General features: G+C 42.6%; 1 protein-coding gene across 2 annotated transcripts in view; it reads left to right on the top strand.

Annotated features, from left to right (window-relative positions):
* TRIM24 (tripartite motif containing 24) overlaps window positions 1–25,810 on the top strand; it is a 74,883-nt gene that overhangs the window by 20,064 nt on the left and 29,009 nt on the right. For both annotated transcript variants that reach the window (XM_060245654.1, XM_060245653.1), the window contains exons 2-4: window positions 8,324–8,442; window positions 22,807–22,954; window positions 25,197–25,329. In XM_060245654.1, the coding sequence (XP_060101637.1) occupies window positions 8,324–8,442; window positions 22,807–22,954; window positions 25,197–25,329 (400 nt within the window). The remainder of the gene's footprint in view (window positions 1–8,323; window positions 8,443–22,806; window positions 22,955–25,196; window positions 25,330–25,810) is intronic.

Genomic DNA, 25,810 nt, shown 5'->3' with positions numbered 1-25,810 from the left:
CCCCCACCTTCAGAGTGGGATATAAAGAATCCTGGCTCTCTGAGACGACCCTTGAAAGTTCATACTGTCCCCCCTGCCCCCCCCCAAAAAAATCTTGTTTGTCTCTGAGGTGCTAGTGGACTCAAACCAAGTTATAGTTTGTATAATAACCATTACTAATATTTTATGCCCACCATACAACTTTTTCTGACTTTATACCTAATAATCTTTGAATCACAACAGTTGATCTTCTTCGTGGTCTCTGTGCAATCCCATATATGGGTTATCCGCCAGGATCGAGCCCAACCTCGGAGAATTCAAAGCAATCTTGAAGCGTTAATTTTAGCGCGCCTTCCTCTCGTCCCGGGGAGGAGGCATCGTCTGCGTGTGCCTGGATGAGGGGGAGGCGCCTAACCCACTCAGTTTCTTCTTTACCGCCGTCCGGAATACACCTACCTCGCTGATCTCCCGCTTTCATTGCAATCCTCTGAACTTCTCATCTCTTCACCGCTCATCTTCTTCACTTCACTCTTCACCGGTATCGTTAAAAAAAAAAATCTTCCTATCTCTTTAGACTTTCTTCCCTCCTCCCCCCCCCCCCGGGCGGATGGAAGGGAAGGACAAAATTACTTTTAAAAGGTGCGTCCGCTGTGCAGCAAAAATCCCGTCATCGATGGCCATTTTTTATGTCTTTTCTGCCTCGGCGAGGCACACCGCATTGATTCCTGCGTACACTGCAGCCAATTCGGCAAACAAGCTAGAAAAAATCGCACGGCAAGGCTCAGAAGCCATTTGCTAGAGTCATCACTGCGCCCGGCTATGTCCCACGCCTCGAGTTCTCAAACTTCGCCATTATCCCTAGCTCAAAAGAGAATGGCCCAACCAGCAGCTTCCATGGCCTTGGTTCCCAGCAAGCCTAAATCCGGGAAACATCCAAAGAAATCAGGCGATTCCAGAAAGCTGCACCACACGGAATCGACCTCGAAGGACCCTTCAGGTCCGAAATCTCTTAAAAACCCAAGGCAAGCCATAGGCCACCGGATCCGACCTCCTCGGCACGGCCTCCCACGCCGCACCCGGCTACCACGACTTCGGTACCAACAACCCCGGCTTCGAAATCAACCTCGACGCCTGCTATTACACCCCTCGAGATCGTTTGTATCAACTTCTGGTCACCTTTGGTGCACGAATCCTTACCAGAGCAGATACTGAGCACCGAGTCCCCGGGTTCAACTAAGAGCCAGCGCCTCAACATTCTAGATGCACACTCGTTTCAGGAGGTCTCAATACCTCCACAGACAATAACTGCACCTTCCCTCGGAAGAGAGCTGTCGACTCCGAGAGAACTGCCCATTCGTGTCCGAGCTAAGAGGTCTCAAAGTGGTCACAGGGAATGCTACTATTACTACATTCCATCGAGGTCCAGGTCACCTTCCCCTCATAGGTACCGAAGATACCACAGATCACCATCTACGGGTTCTTATTGACATCGCACCCGTGAGGACTCTCGGTACTGTGAGGACTCTCAACACCATGAGGTGCCTTACTATCGAGACCGAACACATAAAGAAGACCATCCGCAGTATCGTGAGACTCCTCCGCGCTGAGAGCATTCATACTACGAAGACCATCCCCGGTACCGTGAAGCCTCTGCTCATTACACCATGGAGCCGAAAACGTTGTCACCAGCCAGATCAATCTCGATCAGTCCAACCAAACCACGGGCACAGGCCTCGCTAACCGAACAAACCACCAAACCTCTGGATGTAGACACCCAGGAATAATAATAATAATAATAAATTTTATTTATATCTGAAGTGGAGCAATCTGAATCATCCCATTCCTCAACCTCAGATCTTCATTCACCAGCATCGGATATTGCTAAACCGTCTAACCTGTCTCCATCAGAGGGACCCAAATCCTCCTGGATTTATTATCCAACATGGCGAACTCCCTCAATGTCAAGCTAACCACTGACGTGCCTAGAGTTTCAGATGTAGTCTACGATCTGGTGCACGCGGACCTCCCTGCAGGTTTCTCCTTTCCAATGCTTCCAGTTCATCTGGAAACTTTGAAAGAGGCCTGGGACAAACCAGCCTCGGTACCACCAACGTCAAAACGGGTCGAATCACTTTATAAGTTTCGTGCCCCTGAATCTTAATTCCTCTTCAACCATCCTGCACCGAATTCGATGATAGTTCACTCATCATCCAAATCTAAGCAGACAAGACACCCCATTCCTCCTGAAAGGGGAGGCAAAAAACTGGACACAATTGGGAGAAAAATCTACTCCCTCACCACCGCCACTACGAAAATTCACAACTATATGGCATACTTCTCAGCATACGCCTTTAACCTGACTACACAACTCAACACCCTGATTACCTCTCTGCCAGAGATAGCACAAAGACAAGCCTCACATGCCCTACAGGAGCTCGCGAGGGTCAGCAAGCAGCAAATCAATACGGCACGCCACGCAACCCAGTGCTCTTCCAGAACCCTGGCATCGGCAATTGCCTTATGTCGACATGCATGGCTCAGGTCTTCATCACTGCAGCCAGACATAAAGTTTAAAATAGAGGACTTACCTTTTGACGGGCAGGGCCTATTCAATGCCACGACAGATGACATTCTGACCAATGTAGACGACAGCAGAAAGAGGGCTAAGAGATTGGGGGTTACCCAACCGCAATCCCAATCCATACGACAGAGAACTTGGAAGCCAAATTACTACAAGCGCTCTCGATCCCCACGACAGGCTGAACCATGGAGGTGCAAGCCCCCCCAGGCAAAACAACCCTTCCAGCAGAGAGCATGCCCTCAAACATCAAAGAAAACGACACCGACCACAAAACAGTCTCTTTGACTCCCCAGCCCCTCTCGGACAGCCTCAACATTATCCAGACATCAGACTACAGCCGTTTTACCACACGTGGGAGTTCATAACATCAGACCCATGGATCCTGGCAATCATCCACAGGGGCTACACCATAGGGTTCAGTTCAACCCCAAAACATCACAGGTTCATAACTACCCCTCCATCCCCACCTCTACTATTGGAAATTGCAACCTTGATGGACAAGGGAGCTATAGAACCAGTTCCACCACAGTACCATCATACGGGATTCTACTCCCGCTACTTCCTGGTCCCAAAGAGAGACGGGGGATTACGCCCCATATTAAATCTGTGAAAGCTCAATCTTTACATTCGCCACAAAAAATTCCACATGGTCACTCTTCAGTCTATCTTGCCACTGATTCCAGAGCAGGCTTGGATGGCATCGATAGACCTGCAAGACGCCTACTTCCACCTCACCATCAACCACCACCACAGAAGATTCCTCAGATTCACTATCAGAGATCAACACTATCAATTCCACGCTCTTCCCTTTGGTCTCTCTGTCACTATTATATGTAAAGAGACAGCTTATAGCATGTGCTGCAGAACAGAAAGTAGATCTAGAGGCTTAGATGATCTACATGACAGCAGGTGGCTGGCTGCCAGAGGAATTGCATCAGCCAGCAGAGTCAGCATGACACAGCAAGTTGCTGATTGGCCGTCCAATGTATAAATGTACAGAGCAACTGTGGTGATTGTGGGTCAATGGAGTTGGAGTGCAGCGGAGCATATTGTCAGTCAGGAGAGTGAGTGGTGTTGTAAATAAATGTATATAGTGGTTTTACAGCTACTGTGTACAGCCTTCATTCTTGCGTCGCTAAGAATCACCCTCTTGGTCTCTAAGCGCATCGATACTCTCAACAGCAAATATCCATCTACCCGTACATAGACGATTGGCTGGTCGTCGCCCAAACCAAGGAACAGCTCTAAATGGACATTTTGGCTACCCTCTCTCTCCTAGCTACCCTAGGCCTTCAGGTCAACAGGACAAAATCCAATCTAACTCCTACTCAGACCATACAATTTATAAGAGCGCACCTGTCAACGATCTCCCGCAAAGCCTACCTTCCAGCAGACAGAATGCAACATATCAAGTCATTGGCCAACAGAATAATAATGCATCGCTCCCAAACAGCTCTCATTTTTCAGAGGATGCTAAGCCTCATGGCGGCCACCACCTCTGTCCTCTGCTTCGCCAAACTTCACATGCGTCCCCTCCAGTTGTGGTTTGTCCGAACATTCCACCCTCAACGACAAGCACCAATGTACTGTGCTAACTGTTCCGCCCCACATTATCCCATCGTTGCAATGGTGGACGGTGGAACGTCATCTCCTGGCAGGAATGCCATTTACACAGACAACTCCTTCTGTGATTGTTACCACCGACGCCTCCAAGTGGGGATGGGGAGCCCACTTGGGAACACTCACAGTGCAGGGTCAATGGACCGACCACGAAAGATCTCTCCATATCAATTGCCTGGAGCTCCTGGCGATCCACAGAGCCCTAAGATCCTTCCTTCCATCCCTTCACAACCGCCACGTTCAGGTCACCTCAGACAATGTGGCCACTGTCTTCTACATCAATTGGTAGGGAGGCACTGCCTCTACTCGACTATGCAAACGAGCTCTGGCCCTATGGCACTGGAGCATCACCCAGGGTATCTTCCTAACAGCAGTACATCTACCAGGGGTCCAGAACGTCCAAGAGACGCGCTGAGTCGCCACTTAGTCAACGACCACGAATGGACCATCAACAGTCGTTACCTTCAGCCTCTGTTCCAGACCTTTGGTACTCCGAAAATAGATGTATTTGCATCCCCAGACAATGCCCAGTGCTCCCACTTCTACATGCAAGGCCCTTCATCTCCAGTGTCAGCAGGGGATGCCTTCCTCCAGACATGGACCGGGCCACTGCATTACCTATTCCCTCCAATACCACTCATCACGAGGGTATTACAGAAGATAAAGATGGACCACACCAATTGCATTCTGATTGCACCTTGGTGGCCGCGCCAACCCTGGTTCACTACTCTCTTCCTCCTACCGAACAACACATTCCTCCGGCTCCCTCAAGCTCAGGACTTAATCTCCCAGCAGGAGGGCAAGGTCCTACACCACAACCCAACGCTCCTGCGACTGACAGCATGGAGAATCAGTTTCTGAGTTTTCCACCAGAGGTTCAACATGTCCTACTCAATGCAAGGAAACCTGCCACCAGAAAATCTTATTCTCTTAAATGGAAATGTTTTTCGGAATATGCACTTCAACATAACTTTAAACCTGATCTTTCCAGTATCACTCAAATCCTAACATACACCCTAGCCCTTTCTAATGCTGGACTTTCGCACTCCTCCCTAAAGGTCCATTTAGCAGCTATTTCTGCGTTCCACCCGCATATCGAGGGCTCCACTGTGTTCTCCCACTACGCCACTAAAACCTTTTTGAAAGGAATCCTTCACCTCCACCCTCCAATCCGGAAAATCCATCCTACCTGGAGTCTCTCACTCGTACTGAGTCAGTTGATGAAGCCACCCTTTGAACCTATGGCATCCATTCCTCTACATCTCCTGACTTGGAAAACATCCTTGTTGGTAGCACTTAACACTGGCAGGAGAGCTAGAGATATCTGCGCTTTTAGAGCAGACCCGCCATACACGGTTTTCCACCACAACAGAGTAGTGCTACGCCCTGACCCTGCATTCCTACCAAAGGTGGTCTCAGCGTTCCATCTAGGAAAACCCTCGACTCTACCTGCTTTCTTCCAGCACCCTGCGGATGCAGGACAACGAACACTACATAACTTAGACGTACGCAGGGCTCTTGAAAGGACACGACGGTTCCGGAAAGACACAAGACTTGAAAGGACACGACGGTTCCGGAAAGACACAAGACTTGAAAGGACACGACAGTTCCGGAAAGACACAAGACTCTTTATAGCATATGCAATCCACAATCAAGGTACAAAAATCTCAACACAGAGATTTTCAAAGTGGATTGTGGCTGCCATTACATTATGCTATGAACTGGCAAAACAGCCCATACCAGAGCATACATGGGCTCACTCTACTAGAGCCGTTGCAACCTCAACAGCTTTCTGCAAGGGCATCCCGATGGAGGACATCTGCGCCGCTGCGGTTTGGTCGTCCCCATCCACATTCGCCTCGCACTATGCTTTAGACGTCCGTGCCCGGCATGACACGTCCCTCGGACAAGCTGTGCTGCGATCAATCTTTGACTGATGCCCCCTGCCATTCACACTGTGAGTACAACCTTATTCTTCTTATGAATAACTAACCATGCTTTTTGGTTACAGATCCAGCACCTGCCTCCTGACGGAATAGCTTGCCAGTCACCCATATGTGGGACTGCACAGAGACCACGAAGAAGATAGACAGGTTTCTTACCTGTAACTGATGATCTTCAAGTGGTCATCTGTGCAGTCACACATGCCCACCCTTCCTTCCCCGCTGCTGGATGCTTATTATCAGTAGAATTGGTCCACCTATACGGCAGCGGGAAGAAACTGAGTGGGTTAGGCGCCTCCCCCTCATCCAGGCATGCGCAGATGATGCCTCCTCCCCAGGACGAGAGGAAGGCGTGCTAAAATTAACGCTTCAAGATTGCTTTGAATTCTCCGAGGTTGGGCTCGATCCTGGCGGATAACCCATATGTGTGACTGCACAGATGACCACTCGAAGATCATCAGTTACAGGTAAGAAACCTGTCTTTTTCTTAGCTGTGGATTGTGCCAAACAGGTTAGGTTGTGCCTCTCCCTAACAGTAACCAGTGAGAATTGACGGAATGTTAGAGGGGGGGGGACAGTTGGAAAATAGCGGTTAAGAGAGTAATTGAGAGCGTAGACAGTAAGGGTGTGGTCAAATGAGCAGTTTGATCTGTTGTTATTGCTTCTCCCCAATGGATTTAAAGTGCTCAGCCAGACATCTGCATCCTCCGTTCCTCTCTCACCAGCCACCCAGCCTCACCCCCAACTTTCCTGACACTGGATAAAGTCCAGTGTTTTTTTGGCTGAGCCAGTCTCACTGAACGCTTCTGACATCTGATTGCTCCATAGTATGCTTGAGCCATTTGGGAGGTTTTCAACTTCCAGTCCCCAGCCGCTTTCTTTTTTTTTTTTTGCTGTTAGTGATGTGCGCACAACTGCATATTCGTCCAATGGTAACTAAGTGGTTATGCACATGTACAAAGCAGACTTTTTTAAAAAAGAAAGATGCCTGCCCACCCTCTCTGCTGTGACTGCGCAGCAGCAGTCTGATCACTCTACAGCAGGGTGAGGTGAGATTGGGGTGGTGTGAGTGATTGCATTTCTTCAGAACAAATAGTTCCACAGAAATTAGAGGCGTGGCCAAGCCTGCAATGTGACCACACCCTAAGTCTGATTGACTGTTTTAGGTCAGCTGGCTTTAAGCTGATCTTCAATCTGTAACATGAGATTCAAGATGCTGGAATAGAGGAACAGTTCAAAAGCTACCATGTCTGCTGATGATTTTGTGGGTGAGAGAGAGAGTGAGGACCTGATGTGTGAAATGGTCAGAGATTTTAAAAGAGATTAGAAGGGTAGTGAGGGTGACCTACTTGAAACCTGGAACCTGAGAGAGAGAGGCGGTGAATGGCAATAGGTGTCATATGGATAAATATAAATTCTCTAAGAATTGCATTTGTTGTGAGCGGCTCTCTTAACTGGAGAATCTTTCAGTAGCCGCTTGGAAAGGGTCTTACTTAACTGTCCACTATTTAACATTTTCTATCAGGAATTTTCTTTTATAAAATGAAACCCCCCTGAGACTTTTCTCATTAGATTATAGTACCCATGCATTGACTGTAGGGTTACCAGATCCAATTCAGGTAATATCTGAAGACTTCAGGGGTGGAGCCAGGAGTAATGGTGTGCCAAGGACAGTTGAATTCTGAAGGGAGTTCCGGCCATCGCATTTAAAGGAACCATATGCCTTTTAAATGCCTTCCCTCCACTGGAAATAATGGATAGGGGCATCTTCTTTGGGGGTTCATAGAATTGGACCCCCTGGTCCAATCTTCTTGAAACTTGGGGGGTGTTTTGAGGAGAGACACCAGATGCTATGCTGAATTTTTCGTGCATCTACCTCAAAAACAGCCCCCCCAGAGCCCCAGAAACCCACAGATCAATTCTCCATTATACCATACAGAGATCGGTCATCAGAGAGTATAATGGAGTGCCTAGCAGACATTTCCCCCTTTCCACTTTCTGATGACCTTTATGTGGATCTCCAAACCAGGGGATCCCCTGCCCCCAACTGTGGATTGGCAACCCTAAATGACTGAGAATAACGTATTTTTTTGCTGTGAGCAGGTAAACTGTTCAAGAAAGAACTTTCTAAAATATCCGTGGAGCAACTTCGCTTTGAATTGTAAGCTGACTAATCATCCTTTTTTTCCTTTCTTACCAGTTGGTGTTGTTCGTTGCCCAGTTTGTTGCCAGGAATGTGCAGAAAGACACATTATAGATAACATTTTTGTGAAAGACACTACTGAAGTTCCCAGTAGTACAGTGGAGAAGTCAAATCAGGTGAGTGTGTCTCTTGGGTACTCACGGCAGTAAACATTTTTCTTTTTGAATCCATAAAGACTTAACTAATATCCCAGTGAGTGCTTTTGTGGAACACTGGATATATATGCCGGAAAAGGCATGGATAAAACTATTTGAATTTTTATCTTTAAAACTTTATTTTTAATATCTTTGAAACTGTAATCTGAGAAGATCAGTATTTTGTCCTTCTTGTTTAAGGTGCTAAACAATCTTCTTGTTGCTTGGCCTGGGTATAGGCATATGCTACATATGCAAAAACTTACCTGCAAGTGCTTTTATTAATGTAGGACAAGTTTTATTTGTCTTTGCAGATATTTGTCCATCTACTCGTAGAAAAAGAAAGGACTTTACATATTTTTAACTAGACATTTAGCAAAGATAGAACTGAATACAGATGATGTTTTCATGTACATTGTTGGTCTGGTTAAGGATGCTAATATTGGGATCAGAACAGTGTCACACACAAGAAATTATTGGAAGTTAAAGTTTATATACACACATACATATAATGGCTAAAAAAAAGTAAAAATAGTCCCCCGTGCAAGCACCAGTCGTTTCCAACTCTGGGGTGATGTTGCTTTCACGTTTTCACAGCAGACTTTTTATGGGTGGTTTGCCATTGCCTTCCCCAGTCATCTACACTTTACCCCCAGCAAGCTGGGTACTCATTTTACCGACCTTGGAAGGATGGAAGGCTACACTGAGGTTGATATCTATCAATATTAATGGCTTTAATCAGGGCCATTTTTGTAGAAAAAGCCCAACAGGAACTCAATTGCATATTAGACCACACCCCCTGAAGTCACCATTGTTTCACACAGGGCTTTTTTGTGGAAAAAGCCCAACAGGAACTCATTTACATATTAAACCACCACCACCACCCCACCACCACCACCCCACCACCACCACCCCCGATGCCAAGCCAGTCGGAACTGCGTTCCTGTGCGTTCCTGCTAAAAAAAAAAAAAAAAAAGCCCTGGCTTTAATAGTTCAATAAAGAGATTGGAAATTAATAGAGTAGCTGGAGTTCTGAGAAAAGAAGTTGAGATATGATCTGTTTACAAGAAACCCATTTCAAAGTGGAACGTGAAAAAGATTTTAAAGCAATACTTAATGGGCAAATATTTCATGCTGTAAAAATAAGACCAGAAGAGTAGCAATTTGGAATGGATAGAAGGAGAATTGATAATAGTAGGGGATATGAAAGGGATTATGGAAGCAAGCTATAATATATCATCTTCTTCTGAAATTCCACGGAATAATAAAAATGGCTAAAGGACATAGATATGTTTGACATCTTGATTAGACCTTACTGCCCTGAGCCTGCTTCAGCGGGGAGGGCAGGATATAAATTAAAAATAATAATTATTATTATCTTTAGATACAAGTATCCATTTAAGAAGGAATACCCCTGCTGTTTGCATAGACACAATTGACATTGTCTTTGTTAAGTCAGGTATGATAGGGAGAGCTAAGGACATTCTGATAGGTGCAACAATTTGTGCAGAGGACTCTCCTCTGATTTATCAGTTTAAAATTCAAAATGAGAGTCTTTTATTTTATCAGATTGATATCCCGCCCTCCCCTAATGGGCTCAGGGCTGCTCAGGAGTCTTAAAAAAGAATGGAGATTAAATAATTGCCCAAACATTGAATGTATTCAGAATTATACTGCTTAAAAAGTATAGATCCGGGGTGGCCAAACTTGTTTAACGTAAGAGCCACTAGTAATTAATTTTATAAATCATATCCAGACACATTTGTTCCACATTTGGCAAAGTTGTTCAGCTCCCAAGTGTTATTTCAGATTCTTGGGCAGAACCTAATATTACATTGATACCAAAGGAAGAAATGGATTTGTAGATTTTATCATTTTATCAGCCTGCCTCTTTGTTATATTCAGAATTACAAGATTTTTACAGTGGTATTGGTTAAGAGATTAAATAAAAATTTGGCAGATTGTATAGGTATTGATCCAATAGGATTTATAAAAAAAGATTAATGAAATGGAACACTAGGTGATTGATCGATCTAATTAATTTAGTTCAGATATGGGGCATATCCATGATGTTTTACTTTATTGATGCTGAAGAAACATTTGATAGAGTAGATTGGGATTGACTACTAAGGTAATGCTATTAAATCACATTACAGCAATGTAGATATTAATGGCTAAGTAGATGCAGCAAGGTCTAATCAAGCTGGCTATTCCTCAACTATCCTCTTCTCTTCCCTAGCTCTCAGCCAAGTTAAGGCTAAATAAAAGTGTAACAGGTTAAATACAGTAGGATAATAAAATGAGATATGCCAAATTTGGGCTGGAAGAGAAAGCAGAAGTATCTTTTATTTTAAAAGTTTCAGTGTGGTAATTACTGCCTGCTGTTTCAAGTAAAAACAACCAGGATAATTATGCTTAAGAGAAAAGGAGAGAGAAAAACCAGAACAAAACAGCAGGAAGAAGCTTATATGCTTCACAAATAGTCTAAACATGTTTATCAATTAGAGTGAGGTAAGATAAAAGGAGGAGTAAATTTGGCAGTTAAAACAAGTGAAAACACCACCACCTCAGTAGGTCAGCTAGCCCAGTCAACTGGGATGGAATTTGGCTCAGCATTTCAAGGATCGTAGGTAATTATTCAAGCCGAACAAAGTCTGCTACTTTCAAAACAGAAACTAAATACCAAAAACAGAAATCTCTATGGAGTCGGAGGCATCTCTAAAGAATATAAAACTGAGATAGATTAAGAATTTAGCTATAAAACAAAATCTGTCAGTGCCGCAACAACACGCGACTGAGACCTAATACTACTAAATTATGATTGTATGTAGATGATGCAATATTCAACTTGTAAAACTGGAATAATCTGTTGAGGAACCTGTACAAATTCTAAGTGAATTCTGTCAAATTGCTTGATATAAGGTAAATGCTAAACCAGTATTAATGGGGATAAAAATTTCCTAGGAAGCTAAACACAATAGTATGGAAGTAACTGATTTTTCTTGGACAAATAGTAATACTAGGTAACTAGGTGCGCTTATTTCTGATAATTTGGGCTGGCTAATCCAACAGAATTTTAGTTCTTTATTTAAAAAGATATTGTGACTTTAAAAAATTGGTCCAACTATAAAATATCATGGTTAAGAAAGATCATGATAATTAAAATGAAAGTTTTACCAAGAATACTTTTCATTATGATTGCACTCCTCACTACACTTGATCTTAGCCAAAACACCCAGAAGTGATCCCAGATGAAATTGTAGATTTAATCAGTCAATTGAAGACAGGAAAGACTGCTGGCCCAGATACAATCCTCCCTGAAATTTTAAAACTGGTCCCTGATTGGTGGGCTGCCCCTCTTGCTTCATTATTTACAGTGACTAACAGAACTGGTCACATCCCAGCCTCATGGCTTAATGCTATTGTGGTGCCACTTTCTATAAAAAAGATGACAACAGTTTCCCCTCCAGTTATAGACTAATCAGTCTGCTCTCTGTATTGGGCAAATTATATTCCAAGCATTTACTATCCCAGCCTTTGCTTTGGGTAACTCATAATAATGTTATTGGCCCAGAACAGCTAAGGTTCTGTAAGAGGAAATCTACACTGTATTACTCTAATCCACTTGATTGATAAGTATACCAAAAGGAGTAATGTAAAACTTTATGCTGCTTTTATATATCTCAAGGGAGTATTTGGTCCACAGGATTTCCTTGTCAATAGAGTCAAACACTTCCTTAAATGACTACATGGGCTGGAGACCAAGTCCTATGAAGTAAGGTTGAAGGAGCTGGGCATGTTTAGCTTGGAGAGGAGGCAGCTGAGAGGTGATATGATCACCATCTTCAAGTATTTGAAGGGCTGTCATATAGAAGATGGTGCAGGATTATTTTCTGTTGCCCCAGGTTGAAATTACATCAAAAGGGTTTCTGGTTCAACATTAGGAAGAACTTCCTGACTGATAGAGTGGTTCCTCAGTGGAATAGTCTTCCTTGGGAGGTGGTGGGCTCTCCTTCCTTGGGGGTTTTTAAACAGAGGCTAGATAGCAATCTAACAGCAGTGCAGATCCTGTGAATTTAGGGGGAGGTATTTGTGAATTTCCTGCATTGTGCAGAGGATTTGACTAGATCAGGGGTGGCCAACAGTAGCTCTCCAGATGTTATTTGCCTACAACTCCCATCAGCCCCAGCCATTGGCAAAAAACATCTGGAGAGCTACCATTGGCCACCTCTGGACTAGATGACCCTGGAGGTCCCTTCCAACTATATGATTCTATGATACATCATTTAAATATCAATAAGAAACCTCTTGTACTCATAAAAAAGATATATTCTTCTACTACTTGCCAAATTAAATGGTCAATGACTGGTAAATTAACTGTCAAAATCCTGTGTAATAAAAGTGTTAAACAGGGTTGTATCTTAGCTCCCTTCCTATTTAATTTGTTTTTTTTTAATAATCTTGCCCCCTTTTTAGCTGAAGCTGAGTGTCACTATCTGAAACTGAGCTCTGTTCATGTCCTTGAGTTACTTTATGTGAACGATGCCGTATTTATTGTCTTGCGTAAACACTTATTGAATAAATGCCTTTTCTTTTCAGTCAACAAATTATAGCTCAAAATTACAAATCAAATTAGAAATCACAAATACTAGCATTTGCTAGATCATGGAAAATGCATCAATGGGTCATTGGAGGGAAAGAATAGAACAAATTAAATGCACCAATTTCTTGCAATTTCAATATAATGCATTATGGTCAACTCAACATAAATTGGTGGCCAATGCGGCAAACATTAGTGCCTCAGCTATATCACTTTTCCCCTTCAGCAAAGGCAGTCAATTTATCCCAGCTGTGCTAAAAGTTTTTATATGCAAAGTGATTTCCCAACTATTGTATGGGATTCCAATTTGGATAAATGACTTTGAACGGGCCATTGAATGTGTCCAAGTTAAATTCTTATGGAACATCATGTATATTCTAAGCTGTGTTCCATATGCAGCTTTTTGTTTAGAAACCGGTTCATATTTAGTAGAAATAAGTGCATGGTTCATGATGATTAAGTTTTGGTTGTGTTTGCACTATCACACTTGTCAACCGGTTTTGGAGGGATGCCTCCTTCTTCCAGATTCCAATGACTAGGCAGAGACATGTGGTTCAGAGAAACAGCTTTAATTTTCACTTTTGCAAAAGTGGAGAGGAAGACCAAGTAGCATGGCTGTCTCCCTCTGGCTAATTCGTGGTCAAGCCTGAGCTTTTATCAATCCCCGACGTCACAAATCCCTGCCTTCCCCTGTGGCAAACAGCCAATCGAACGCAGGGGTTACAGTCTAGCTCATCCCGTTCGCTATCTCAGGCTATGACCATATCAACTACAAACATCCTATAACCATATAAGGTAAACATCCTACAGCATCGTTTTCCCTTGTTTTATTTTATTAAGTACTAAGTTCTAAATCTAATATAACTCTACAACTACTACCTGCCCTAATGGCCTACTTGTCAAAATTATATTAACTTGGCTCACTAAAATTCTAAAAATGCTTTTTACTTAATATATTTTAAACTGAACCCATAACGAATAGAAAGCAATTAAAACAAATCTTCAGCTCTTATTTCTACGTTGCTATGGAACTTTCAAGAGGAAATGGCCTTACCGCAAACAAAGGCCGGAAATTGCCAGCAGAGAGACAGGTGTCAGAGGAGCGGTGGGGGCTCCTCTTCTGAGTTATACTTCGCTCCCTGCTAGTTACTCATTTATCCTTTTGCTCATGCTAAATATTGATTCTGCCTTGTTTCCTAGCAAGCCTTAAAGCAAATGAGAAGCATTTTTATTTACCTTAGATTAAATAGGGCTAAGATCTATAAAGGAACAGTGAGCAACAGATGTTAGCAAGCTATTAATAAGTCTGCAAGAGGAAGCGGCTTGCTTGCCCACAAGCCACAGGAAATTGGGTTGCAGAACCAGTTCTTCTTCTATCTTGTTTTATATGTAATCTTCAAATGTCAAGAAGGAGGTGGGGGCTCTCTGACTCCTAGTAGCTGAAACAAACTGCTAACAATGCTTCTATAGGAAATGCTTACAAGGGGGGGGCTTCTTGTTGCCTCATCTAGTGTTGAATGTATGTTTTATATAGAGAAACATGATTGAATAAATGAACATTCTAATCAACATTATTAATTTCCTAACACACTGACTCTGGGAGTTTCATTCAGTAAATGCTCACTGAGTCCACCATTTCTAACTGGTCAGGTTATACTGAGAAAAAAAAATCCTTGTGTTAATTTGATATTTCCCTAGATTCGCTGGCCATGCTCCCTTTTATGGGTGTGTATTTGTTAATCAAACACCAAATCTTTGATATGAAAGTCCAAAAGTTTTGTAGTTTAGCTAACACATCCTGTTCCCCCCTTAGCTTTGAGGTTCCTCTTACTACAGGTCAGATGGCTTCTTACCTATCCCTTTTACAAGTCCCCCAAACGCAAAGAGCTTTCTCCCTTGCACAATTTAATGCAATGCCATCAGTGGTCTTATATGGCTAGGACTGAATATTTGGCTAGGACCTGTCTCTGTAAATCTGGTTGCGCTGTAAATCTGGTCACACATTCTTTTCCATTGCTATTTATATGCAGACCTACATGCCAAATAGTTAAACCTGATTTTAGCTAGTATGTCAGATCTTTCTGACCCTATTAAGGTTTATTGTCTCTTGAATTATCATTTACCTGAAGTCATTGAGAAGGTAGCCTTGTTTTTACAGTTGTTAATAAGAGTCCTTCAGGAAATGCTAGAGTTTTAACCTCTTGGTTTTAAATTATACATAAACCTTTGTAGCATGATTTTATCTTGATTTGGTGAAGGTTATACTAAGAAGATATGGGAGATTGAATAGATTAGGCTACAGAGGTTCCGAAGGAGTTTATTTGATTGGAAAAAAGGGATGGACATGAGCAAGAAATAAATGCAGTTCAGTCTGCACTATCAAAAACTTGGGATAAATGAAAGATTAGATTAGATCTGCAGTTTTCTGTTTGTATGCCTGAGTTTCACCATGTAGATTTTTCTGAGGCTCTCCGACACAGTAATTTTAGTATCCGGGAAAAGGGAAGGTTGAATTGACTTCACTAAGGATGGTATTATATTTTTTGGGGGAGTACAATATAGATATAAAATATGGTATTGCTTTTCTCAGTACTTAAAAATTAGGAGTTTTATACAGAGTAAAGCAGACTGAACTATACTAGGTCTCTGAATAGTTTTGAGTCAGTTTTATTTAGGGTGACCATAATGTCTGAAGGCCAGCCAGGGACACGTTGGGGGGGGGAAGGTAGGGGTGCGCGCGCGCCGCCGGAAACAGGAAGTGACGTCACTTCCGGTGACGTCATGCCACCACAGGAAACAGGAAGTGACATCACTTCCTGTGACATCATTTCCCCGCGTCACCTGCCGGAAATGGGAAGTGACATCACTTCCTGTGACATCATTTCCCCCAAATGACATCATTTCCCCCAAATGCCACTGCCGGAAACAGGAAGTGACTTCACAGCACTTCCTGTGACATCCCCAAAAATCCCCCAAATATCACCGCCGGAAACAATTTTGTTCTGAAATCCTGTATATACTTCATCAGTATATGGGATAAGGCACTTTCTCAACTGTGCTGCATAATGCAGCCTATTTATTTTGTCCTGTTTGCTCTGTTGGCTCTATCTGCGCCACCTTCATCACTTTCGGGGTGTGGATCCCCCAGTGGGGTGGTCTCCCGACTCCCTCCGCCGGCTGTTTCTGATAGCCCTGCGACCCTCTTTCATTTGATATGTGTCCCGTGCGGGTGCCACCCTCCCGCCGGGAGATGCCGCAAAATGAGCCCCCTTGAGGCTTATGGCGGCAGGGCTCGGGGGAAGCGAGCTAGACTGCTGTTCTTTTGAGGGGTTATAGAGTGTTTCGAGCCCGTCCCTGTGGCATCGGTCCCATCGTTGTGGGGCCCAGGGGGCCGGCGCAGCGGCACGCCGAAGCAGCCTGTCACTAATAACACAGGTCGAGATGCAGGACAGGAACCCGGAAGTGACCGACAGGCTGGGGAGGCCTTCGCTGGTCGGCGCTGGTCCCGGAAGGCGCTCTGGAAGGCCTTCCGGGACCAGCGCCGGGTGCTCCGCGGCCTCTCCGCGGCCTCCGCTGGTCGCTGGAGGCCCTCCAGAGTCTCTGGAGGGCTTCCAGCGACCAGCGGAGGCCACGGAGAGGCCTCCACCACCGCCGCCGGGCCCCGCGCAGGGCCCCGCGCAGGCGCAGGGACGCTCCCTCCCTCACTCGCCGCCTTCCCCGTCGGCGCCCGCGGCCCACCGCCTCTGGGGCTGGCTAAACTGGGACCTTTAATGGTCCCGGTATAGGCAGCCCGGGAGCCGGGATTGGGTGGCCAGAACCGGGAATGTCCCGGGAGACCGGGACGGTCTGGCCACCCTAGTTTTATTATACCCAGAAAAATGAAAATTCTTAGTGGCGATGCTGTATTTGTTGATGCCGACTTACGTTGGAATAAGGAAGAAGATACTGAAATTTATGTATCACTGGTATCTGATATATTAAGTAAAGTGTCACCTCAATAACAAATTTATGTTGGAGATGTAAAAGGTATGTATTGGAGTCTTAATATTTGCTGGCAATGGCCAATTATCTTTTGAAGCAAAGTATTTAAATTTGTAAGAAAAATTACAGACATAATATTACAATTGGATCCTAGCACAGCACTTTTGAATATTATGTCAAAAGAAGTTTCAATTGATAAGATTTATTTGCTTGATAATTTATTAATTTCTGCAAAAATTATTCATTTCTGCCAGAATGTTAATTGCACAATTATTGGAGGCAAGGATAAAGCTCCCTAGATAAACAGTTATGGCAGACTGTCAAGAGCTAATGCTTAACAGAGTCTGAGAATCTTTGAGTAACAGGCTGTTTGAATGGAATTCTGCTGAGAAAGTCAGTTAAGGAGTGACAGTTGGGAACTGGCAGTTGAAGTAGAGACTATTATTAAGCACTGACTGTGGACTAGGAAGGAGACTAACAATGCAGTCCTAAGGAAAGTTACTCCAGTCTAAGCCAATTGAAATGAATGGGCTTAGACTGGAGTAACTCTCTTTAGGATTGCACTGTAAGAGAGGGGCAGCCCAATCCAGACATAAGTGGCGTAGGAATTTATTGTTTTGTCTGTCTGCGGTTGAGGAAGTAGCCCCATCGTCATAGATCTGCAGCATTCACAGTCAACACAGGAAGTACGTCAGACATTGCGAGATTTCTCTACCAGCGAAACGAGACTTGGTGGCAGGAAAAGCAGGAAATACCAGAGGAAGAAGAAGGAAGCAAGAGAAGCAAACAGCCTACTCTAGGATTATAATATCAAAGAGAAACATCGGCGGCCATTGTTGGGAGGACAAAGTTTTAACAACGTTTTTAAAGTGACTGGGACATTAAAAATTGGTGGAGTTAATTGAGTTGGTAATTTTAAAATGACTATTGGACAGTGGTGAAGAAAATTTGAATTGGATTAATGGAAAAGGAGGAAAATTTTTAAAGTGAAGCAAAAGTTGCGTTCGCCATTTTGGGGAAAAGAAAAACTTTAAACACTAATATCTGAGCCTGGGAGGCGAAATAGGGTTCATTGGAAAGGGCAAGCTTCACTCTATTAAACCTGGTAGTCCAAATTTAATTTGGTGAGATAAAAATTCTCGATCTTTTTTATATGTCAGATCCGAAGCAAATTCGTACTAGGTCTGGTTTGATGGAGAAAATGCAAGCCCAATTAGGTGCAATGGAAACCAGGATAATGAAGGGGGTGAAAGAAATGATAACTGCCTCTAAAAAAGAAATAAGAAAAGATATTGAAGACTCAAAAAAAGAATTAAAAAAAGAGATAGAGAATCTCAGAAATGAGACTGTAGTAATAACATAAAAAGTACAGGAGGTGGAAGAGAGAGTGAAAAACATGATTCCACCTTATTTTGCAGATGGAGACACAGATTCGTCTGAGAGGTGTACTAGAAGATGAAGAATCTGATTTGAAAGAATACCTAATAAAAATAATTGCAGAATTTTTGGAGGAAGTTCCTGAAGGGAATAGATATATGTATGATTATATGTACAGAGTGAACTCAGTCTATGCAAAAAAGAACAATCTGCCAAGAGATGTGGTCATAAGATTTATGGCAAAAAAAAATGATGGGAAAAATCATGAACAAAAATTTTGAAAAAACATTGATAGTGGGAGGCAGTAGGATAAGAATTATGAAGGAGTTGCCAAGACAAGTGTTAAATGACAGGAATGCATACAAAAAACTGACAGAAACATTACGTGACAATGGAATGGGATACAGATAGATAATACCTGAAGGTTTGAGCTTTGAACTTCAAGGGAAAAGGATTACAATTGCAAACACACAGGAACTGCGTAGATTTTATGGAGAAAATAAAGAATTTGCACCATGATGGATTACAAATTAATATCTTGGAATGTAAATGGACTAAATTCACTACAAAAAAGGACAACATTTCATTGGATAAAAAAACAAAATTGCAATATAGTTTGTTTACAAGAAGTGCATATTAGACAAAAGGATTATAAATTTTTATGGAATAAGCAATTGGGACTAGAATTTTATACATTGGCTGAACAGAAGAAGAGAGGAGTCGTTTTTTTTTATTAAAAAAGAATTAGATCCGAAATTGGTTTTTAAAGATAAAGAGGGAAGGTACATCTCAGTGGAAATTTTATTGAATGCTAAAGAAACTTGGTTGGTGAGGCTTTATGCTCCAAATGGTGCAAAGGACACTTTCTTTAAAAATATTACGCAACATCTTGATGAAGAAAATTTGGAGGATATATGGAGGAAGTTCAATCCTGAAGTACGGAACTATACTTTTTTTCAGCCAGACATAATTCTTTTTCTAGAATTGACATGTTGTGGGGTACCAAAGACTTGGGACTTATAACAAAAAAGATAGAGATTTTACCCAAAATAGGAGCTGACCATAACCCAATAATGTGGATTACAAAATTGTCTAAAAAGTCGAGAAGATGGAGAATAAATGAAGATTTACTACAGAATAAAGAAAAAGTGACATCTCTAGAAAATGAAACTAAAGCTTTTTTCCAAAAAACGATAAAGAAGATACAGAATTTCAGACGGTGTGGGATGCTTATAAAGCAGTAATGAGAGGAGTATTAATAACACTGAATAATAAAGATAAGAGAGCAAAAGATAAACAGATTTTGGACATTCAAAATGAAATTAGAAAAAAGAAGGTGAATTAAGAAAAAGGCCAGGGAAAAAGAAAATTATAAGGGAGATTACAATATTGCAAACACAAATGAGACATTTGTTAAATAAGGAAATGGAATGGAATTTGAAAAAATTACAACAGAAATCTTTTGAGGGAGCAAATAAACCTGGAAAATACTTGGCTTGGCAACTGAAGAAAAAAAGAGAAGGTAAAATTATTAACAAAATTGTGGTTGATGGGAAAGAGAAAGTGGATCAAGAAGGAATAAAGCGAGAATTTTTAAGTATTATGCTAATTTATTTACTACTGTAATGCTCTCTACATGGGGCTGCCCCTGTGCCGAACCCGGAAGTTGCAGCTAGTGCAGAATGCCACTGCCCGGCTATTGTTAGGGCTCCCTAGGTGGGAGCATATTCAGCTGGGGCTCCAGGGACTGCACTGGTTGCCAATAATATACTGAGTTCGGTACATGGTTCTTACCTTTAAAGCCCTATATGGCTTACCTTAGGGACTGTCTCTCCCCGTATGTTCCCAGAGAGTGCTTAGATCTGGTTCTCAAAATCTTCTAACAATCCCCGGGCCGAAGGAGGCCCGCCTGAAGTCAACCAGGGATAGGGCCTTTTCAGTTACAGCCCCTGGATGGTGGAACCAGCTACCGGAAGAGGTGAGGGCCTTGAAGAACCTAGGGCAGTTCCGCAAGGCCTGTAAGACGGTCCTCTTCTGGCTGGCATTTAACTGATTGGGATTTAAAAACTGTGAAGAAGGTTGTAAGAATAGCACCAAACTGATTGACTGTTTCTCTGTTTTACTGTTTTAATTTTTGTAAATTATTTAATGTATTTTACTATTTATTAAGCTGATTATTGAATTTTATGTTGTGAGCCGCCCTGAGCCCGCCTCAGGGGGGGGGGGGAGGGCAGGATATAAATTGAATGAATGAATGAATGAATGAATGAATAAATAAATAAATAAATAAATAAAATATCGTCAAAGCAATGATATTCCCAGTAGTAATGTATGGCTGTGAGAGTTGGACCATAAAGGGGATGGCAAAGGATGAGATGGTTAGACAGTGTTATTGATGGAATGAGCATAAATTTGAGAGCCAGTTTGGTGTAATGGTGAAGTGTGCAGACTCTTATCTGGGAGAACCAGGTTTGATTCCCCACTCCTCCACTTGCACCTGCTGGAATGATCTTGGGTCAGTCATAGCTAGTGCAGGAGTTGTCCTTGAAAGGGCAGCTGCTGTGAGAGCCCTCTCAGCCCCACCTACCTCACAGGGTGTCTGTTGTGAGGGGAGAAGATATAGGAGATTGTAAGCCGCTCTGAGACTCTGATTCAAAGGGCGGGGTATAAATCTGCAGTCTTCTTCTTCATAAGGAAGGCTGAGCATCAAAGAATAGATGCTTTCAAACTGTGGTGCTGGAGTAGATTCTCAAGAGTTCCTTGGATGGAAAGGAGATCAAATCAGTCAGTTCTAAAGGAAATCAACCCTGACAATTCCCTGGAAGGTCAAATACTGAAACTGAAGCTCAGATACTTTGGCCACCAAATGAGAAGAGAGCAGTCACTGGAAAATACCCTGATGCTGGGAAAGATTGAATGTAAAAGAAGAAGGGGATGGCAAAGGATGAGATGGTTAGACAGTGTTATTGATGGAATGAGTATAAATTTGAGCAAACTTAGGAGGACAGTGGAGAGCCAGTTTGGTGTAGTGGTTAAGTGTGCGGACTCTTATCTGGGAGAACGGGGTTTGATTCCCCACTCCTCCACTTGCACTTGCTAGCATGGCCTTGGGTCAGCCATAGCCCTGGCAGAGGTTGTCCTTGAAAGGGCAGCTGCTGTGAGAGCCCTCTCCAGCCCCACCCACCTCACAGGGTGTCTGTTGTGGGGGAGAAAGGTAAAGGAGATTGTGAGCCGCTCTGAGACTCTTCGGAGTGGAGGGCGGGATATAAATCCAATTTCTTCTTCTTCTTCTTCTTCTTCTAAGATAGAAGGGCCTGGCGTGATGTCGTCCATGGGGTCATGGAGAATCAGACTTGACTGTGTGACTGAACAACAACAACAAATAAAATATCAGAAATTGTAAATGAAAAGATTATTTATTGACAACCTCTAACTTTTTAGATGGCCTTCAATTAATTACTTTTGGACCCCTGTGAGTGTTACTGGTATACTTCTTGTCTTACAAGCTTCCTAATCAACCTGATCTGAAATTGTTCAGATATTGGGTTGGCTGCAGTCTAAACTTCCTGCTCACGCAAGGCACTTCTGTCAGTGAAACAAAACGTCCCTGCCTCTCCCCTGCCTCTTCTGCTGCTGCCTGCAGATCTCCCTGAAATGCTGCTCCTGGGGAAAAGGGGACCCTCTGAGAGGCAAATTCGGGGTCTGCAGCAAAAAAGATAGAATTTGTGGGAAGTACCCCATCTCTTCCATTAGCTTAAAATTTCATCTGGATTGACCCTATTATCTTTGAAGGGTTTTTTTATAGCTTCTCATTTTCCAGGTCAGCCAGTATCTTTCCAAACTATAATATATACATATTTAACAAACCCATGTAGGAGGGATTATCTATTTTAGATGTCATTCGGGTAAACTAGTTTGTAATATGTGGCTTTTACAATAGCAAAAGCAGTGCTGACAGTTACACTTTGTCAAGTGAAGTTTATTTTCAGGATGAAGAGTTCTTTTACCTTAGCAATAGCTTGATGGTCATACCTAGTATGTACAATGATGGCACGGATTACACCTATGGTTCTTTTAATTTAAATGTTCTGCACGTTAAAGTCTTTTGACTTTGCTTCCTATTTAACTGTTTTGTAAAAGTACAAAGGGAGAACCTTTTCACTGAGATGCATGCAATGCGATTGTGTGTGGGTGAAAAATCTGAAAGTCTGACTGGCATGAATGTGGCTGATCCACCTAGTTCCCTTTTCTACCTTCAGTGATGCTATTAAATTTACAAAAAAATCTTTTACTATAAACATAGACATTATTGTTTAATCATATATACACTGAAAACAAACTGCTGATTTATTTCATTGGAAGCTTTACATGTTCTCATACTTTGTCAGGTTTGTACAAGCTGTGAAGACAATGCAGAAGCCAATGGCTTCTGTGTAGAATGTGTGGAATGGTTATGCAAGACCTGTATCCGAGCTCATCAGAGAGTGAAATTCACAAAGGATCATACAGTCAGACAGAAAGAAGAAGTATCTCCAGGTAAATGTTTGCCTTTCACAGTTCAAATTTGCTTGGGACATTTCTGATCAAGCTGGATTCTTTCTGTAGGTATATATATCTTAGTTTTGTTTCCTTTCATTACGTAAATTCACCTCCAACATAACTACTAGAACAAATGATATTGGATTATGCTTCACTTTTATTTATCTGTTTGTTCATTTATTAAAACATCTATATCTTGCCTTTCATCTTGGTTCAAGGTAGTTTACAATAATAGTTAAAACATCTCTAGCCAAAATCAAAGATAAAATAGCAAGCCCCAAATCCCTCCCCACTCCACACTTTAAAAGATGCTTGCCAATTCAAACCCCATCAAAAGCCCTGGCAAACAAGCATGCCTGGCAGTTTCTCTTGAAGATCTCCAAAGGCCCTCTCATCCCTTTGGAGAGTCTAATCTGCACAGCCAGAGCCACAATGGAAAAGTACCACGCTCTGATCAATGCTCAATGGGTCACTCTAAGTAGTGGGACAGCCAACAAATGGCTTCATGATGACCATAGTGGGTGCACAGATACATATGGAAGGAGATGGCCCTTCAAATATGTGGGTTCCAGGTCTTGAAGGGCTTTAAAGGTCATAGCCAGCACCTTGAATTGAAACCAGAAAGAGACTAGCAGCCAATGAAGCTGTTTCAGAATGGGCAGCATATGCTCTTGACATCTGTCTGACTGCCTGACACTGGACCAGTTGTAGTTTCCAGATTGGCTCCAAGAGCAGCTCCACCTAGAGCACTTTGCAGCAATCCATACATGCAGTTGCAGAAGAAGAAGAAGAAGATATTGGATTTATATCCCGCCCTCCACTCCGAAGAGTCTCAGAGCGGCTCACAATCTCCTTTACCTTCCTCCCCCACAACAGACACCCTGTGAGGTGGGTGGGGCTGGAGAGGGCTCTCACAGCAGCTGCCCTTTCAAGGACAACCTCTGCCAGTATGGCTGACCCAAGGCCATTCCAGCAGGTGCAAGTGGAGGATTGGGGAATCAAACCCGGTTCTCCCAGATAAGAGTCCGCACACTTAACCACTACACCAAACATTGCCAGATCAGCTGAATAATGAGATCAAATAATGAAAAAGTTGGTGAATCAGATGCAGCTGATAGAAGGCACTGCTGGCCGTCATGACAACTTATGTGCCTTTTGACCATCAAAACAAGTCCCTAAGTGAGTAATATAAATGTGACATATCCAGTAGCAAAGCTACTTGCTGAACAGTCATTATAAAAATACAGTTATCTGTACCCTTTAATCTTGTGGGTACCCCACAGTGCAACTGGGCCCAGGTCTTGTGGCTGCCACTGCACAATTGGACCCAGGGGCTACACCATTCAACTCTGCCACAGTTTTCCCATCTGCCAGGTAAAAGGAAGGAGGGAAAGCTGAAAGGGGAGGCGGGAGGGAGATAAATGGAGGTTGGCTGGTTGATGGAAAAGGAGCGAAGGAAACAGGAAAAGTAGAGAAGCTATGGAGGCTTTCAGGGAAGGGAAAGAAAAAAATGGGGAGAGAAAATAAGATGCCTTCCCATTTGTATTTAACTAACTGATGTTACTGATTGTTTCAGAGTGGGAAACTGGGATGCCTGTTGGGAAATTACATGCTTGACTTATCAGAAACCATTTTGTTTATTTCAAGTTCTGTGACCTGAAGAACAGCAACAAATTATCTTGTCAAATTTTATTGATGTGTTTATGCCAACAAAAGTATGCAAAGTCATGTAAACCCCAAACCTTCATGCCTTTACTAGCTCACTCTGTAGATGCATGGAATAGGCATTATTTAGTGAATGTGGACAATACATTCTGTTGAGTATTTGATATGAAAATAGTTCCCACACAGATGGCTCTGAATCATGGAGAATATTTTAAAATTTCAGGAGGAAACAGTATTTCAGAACCCATGAAATAGTTGTCCAAATGCTCAAAGGACGGCTTTCCATTTTATTCTTACTGCTTGAATCTGGCCTGTTAAATCCTCTGGCTAGACATATTCAGTCCCATTTTCAAGATGAAATCTACCCCTTTTGTTCACTCCCCATCCTCCTTAGTTTGACATTAGGTGTGTGTGCAATGCAAGAGGTACATAAGACAGTTTCTTGTTTCCAGGTTCTGGAAAAGTTGAGGATATAAGATTCCTGCTTTGAGAAAGCAGATGTGTTCACATTATTTCTCACCTGTAATAAAAATATTATAAAATGAGATTTCCCCCCCCCCCCTTTGTTCTTCAGAGGCTGTTGGTATAACTAGTCAGCGACCTGTGTTCTGCCCTTATCACAAAAAGGAGCAGCTGAAGCTCTACTGTGAGACTTGTGACAAGTTGACGTGTCGGGATTGTCAGCTGCTGGAACACAAAGAGCATAGGTACAATAATAAGCATCTACGTGACTCATAAGATATTTTTTTTCATGTTAAATCTTTCTGTATTGGACTGGATATCATTCTATTATTTCTGTAAAGCAGGTCTGGTAAATGGAGATCTATAGTTCCAGTTTATAGTTGTATATTTTTACTGCTAATGGGTAAATCATTTGCAGGGCTTTTTTTGAGCAGGAGCACACAGGAACACAGTTCCAGCTGGCTTGGTGTAAAGGGGTGTGGCCTGATATGCAAATGAGTTCTTGCTGGGCTTTTTCTACAAAAAAAGCCTTGGTTAAATGTGATAGAAATAATTACTAAGCTTTGCTTCAGGCATATATCTAACAATAATAATAATAAGCTTTTATTTATATTTATATAAATATATATATGTTAACCTTCAGCTGTAACATTTGTAAATAAAAAAAGTCAGCTGTCAAAAAGGTAGTTGTGAGTGTTACAAGTGCCATTTTTAACTCCTTCTCTT

Source organism: Heteronotia binoei, chromosome 8, assembly GCF_032191835.1.
Source record: "Heteronotia binoei isolate CCM8104 ecotype False Entrance Well chromosome 8, APGP_CSIRO_Hbin_v1, whole genome shotgun sequence".
In the NCBI taxonomy this organism is placed as follows: domain Eukaryota; kingdom Metazoa; phylum Chordata; class Lepidosauria; order Squamata; family Gekkonidae; genus Heteronotia; species Heteronotia binoei.
Note: the sequence above shows the minus strand (reverse complement) of the source record. Positions and strands in the feature narration are given on the sequence as shown.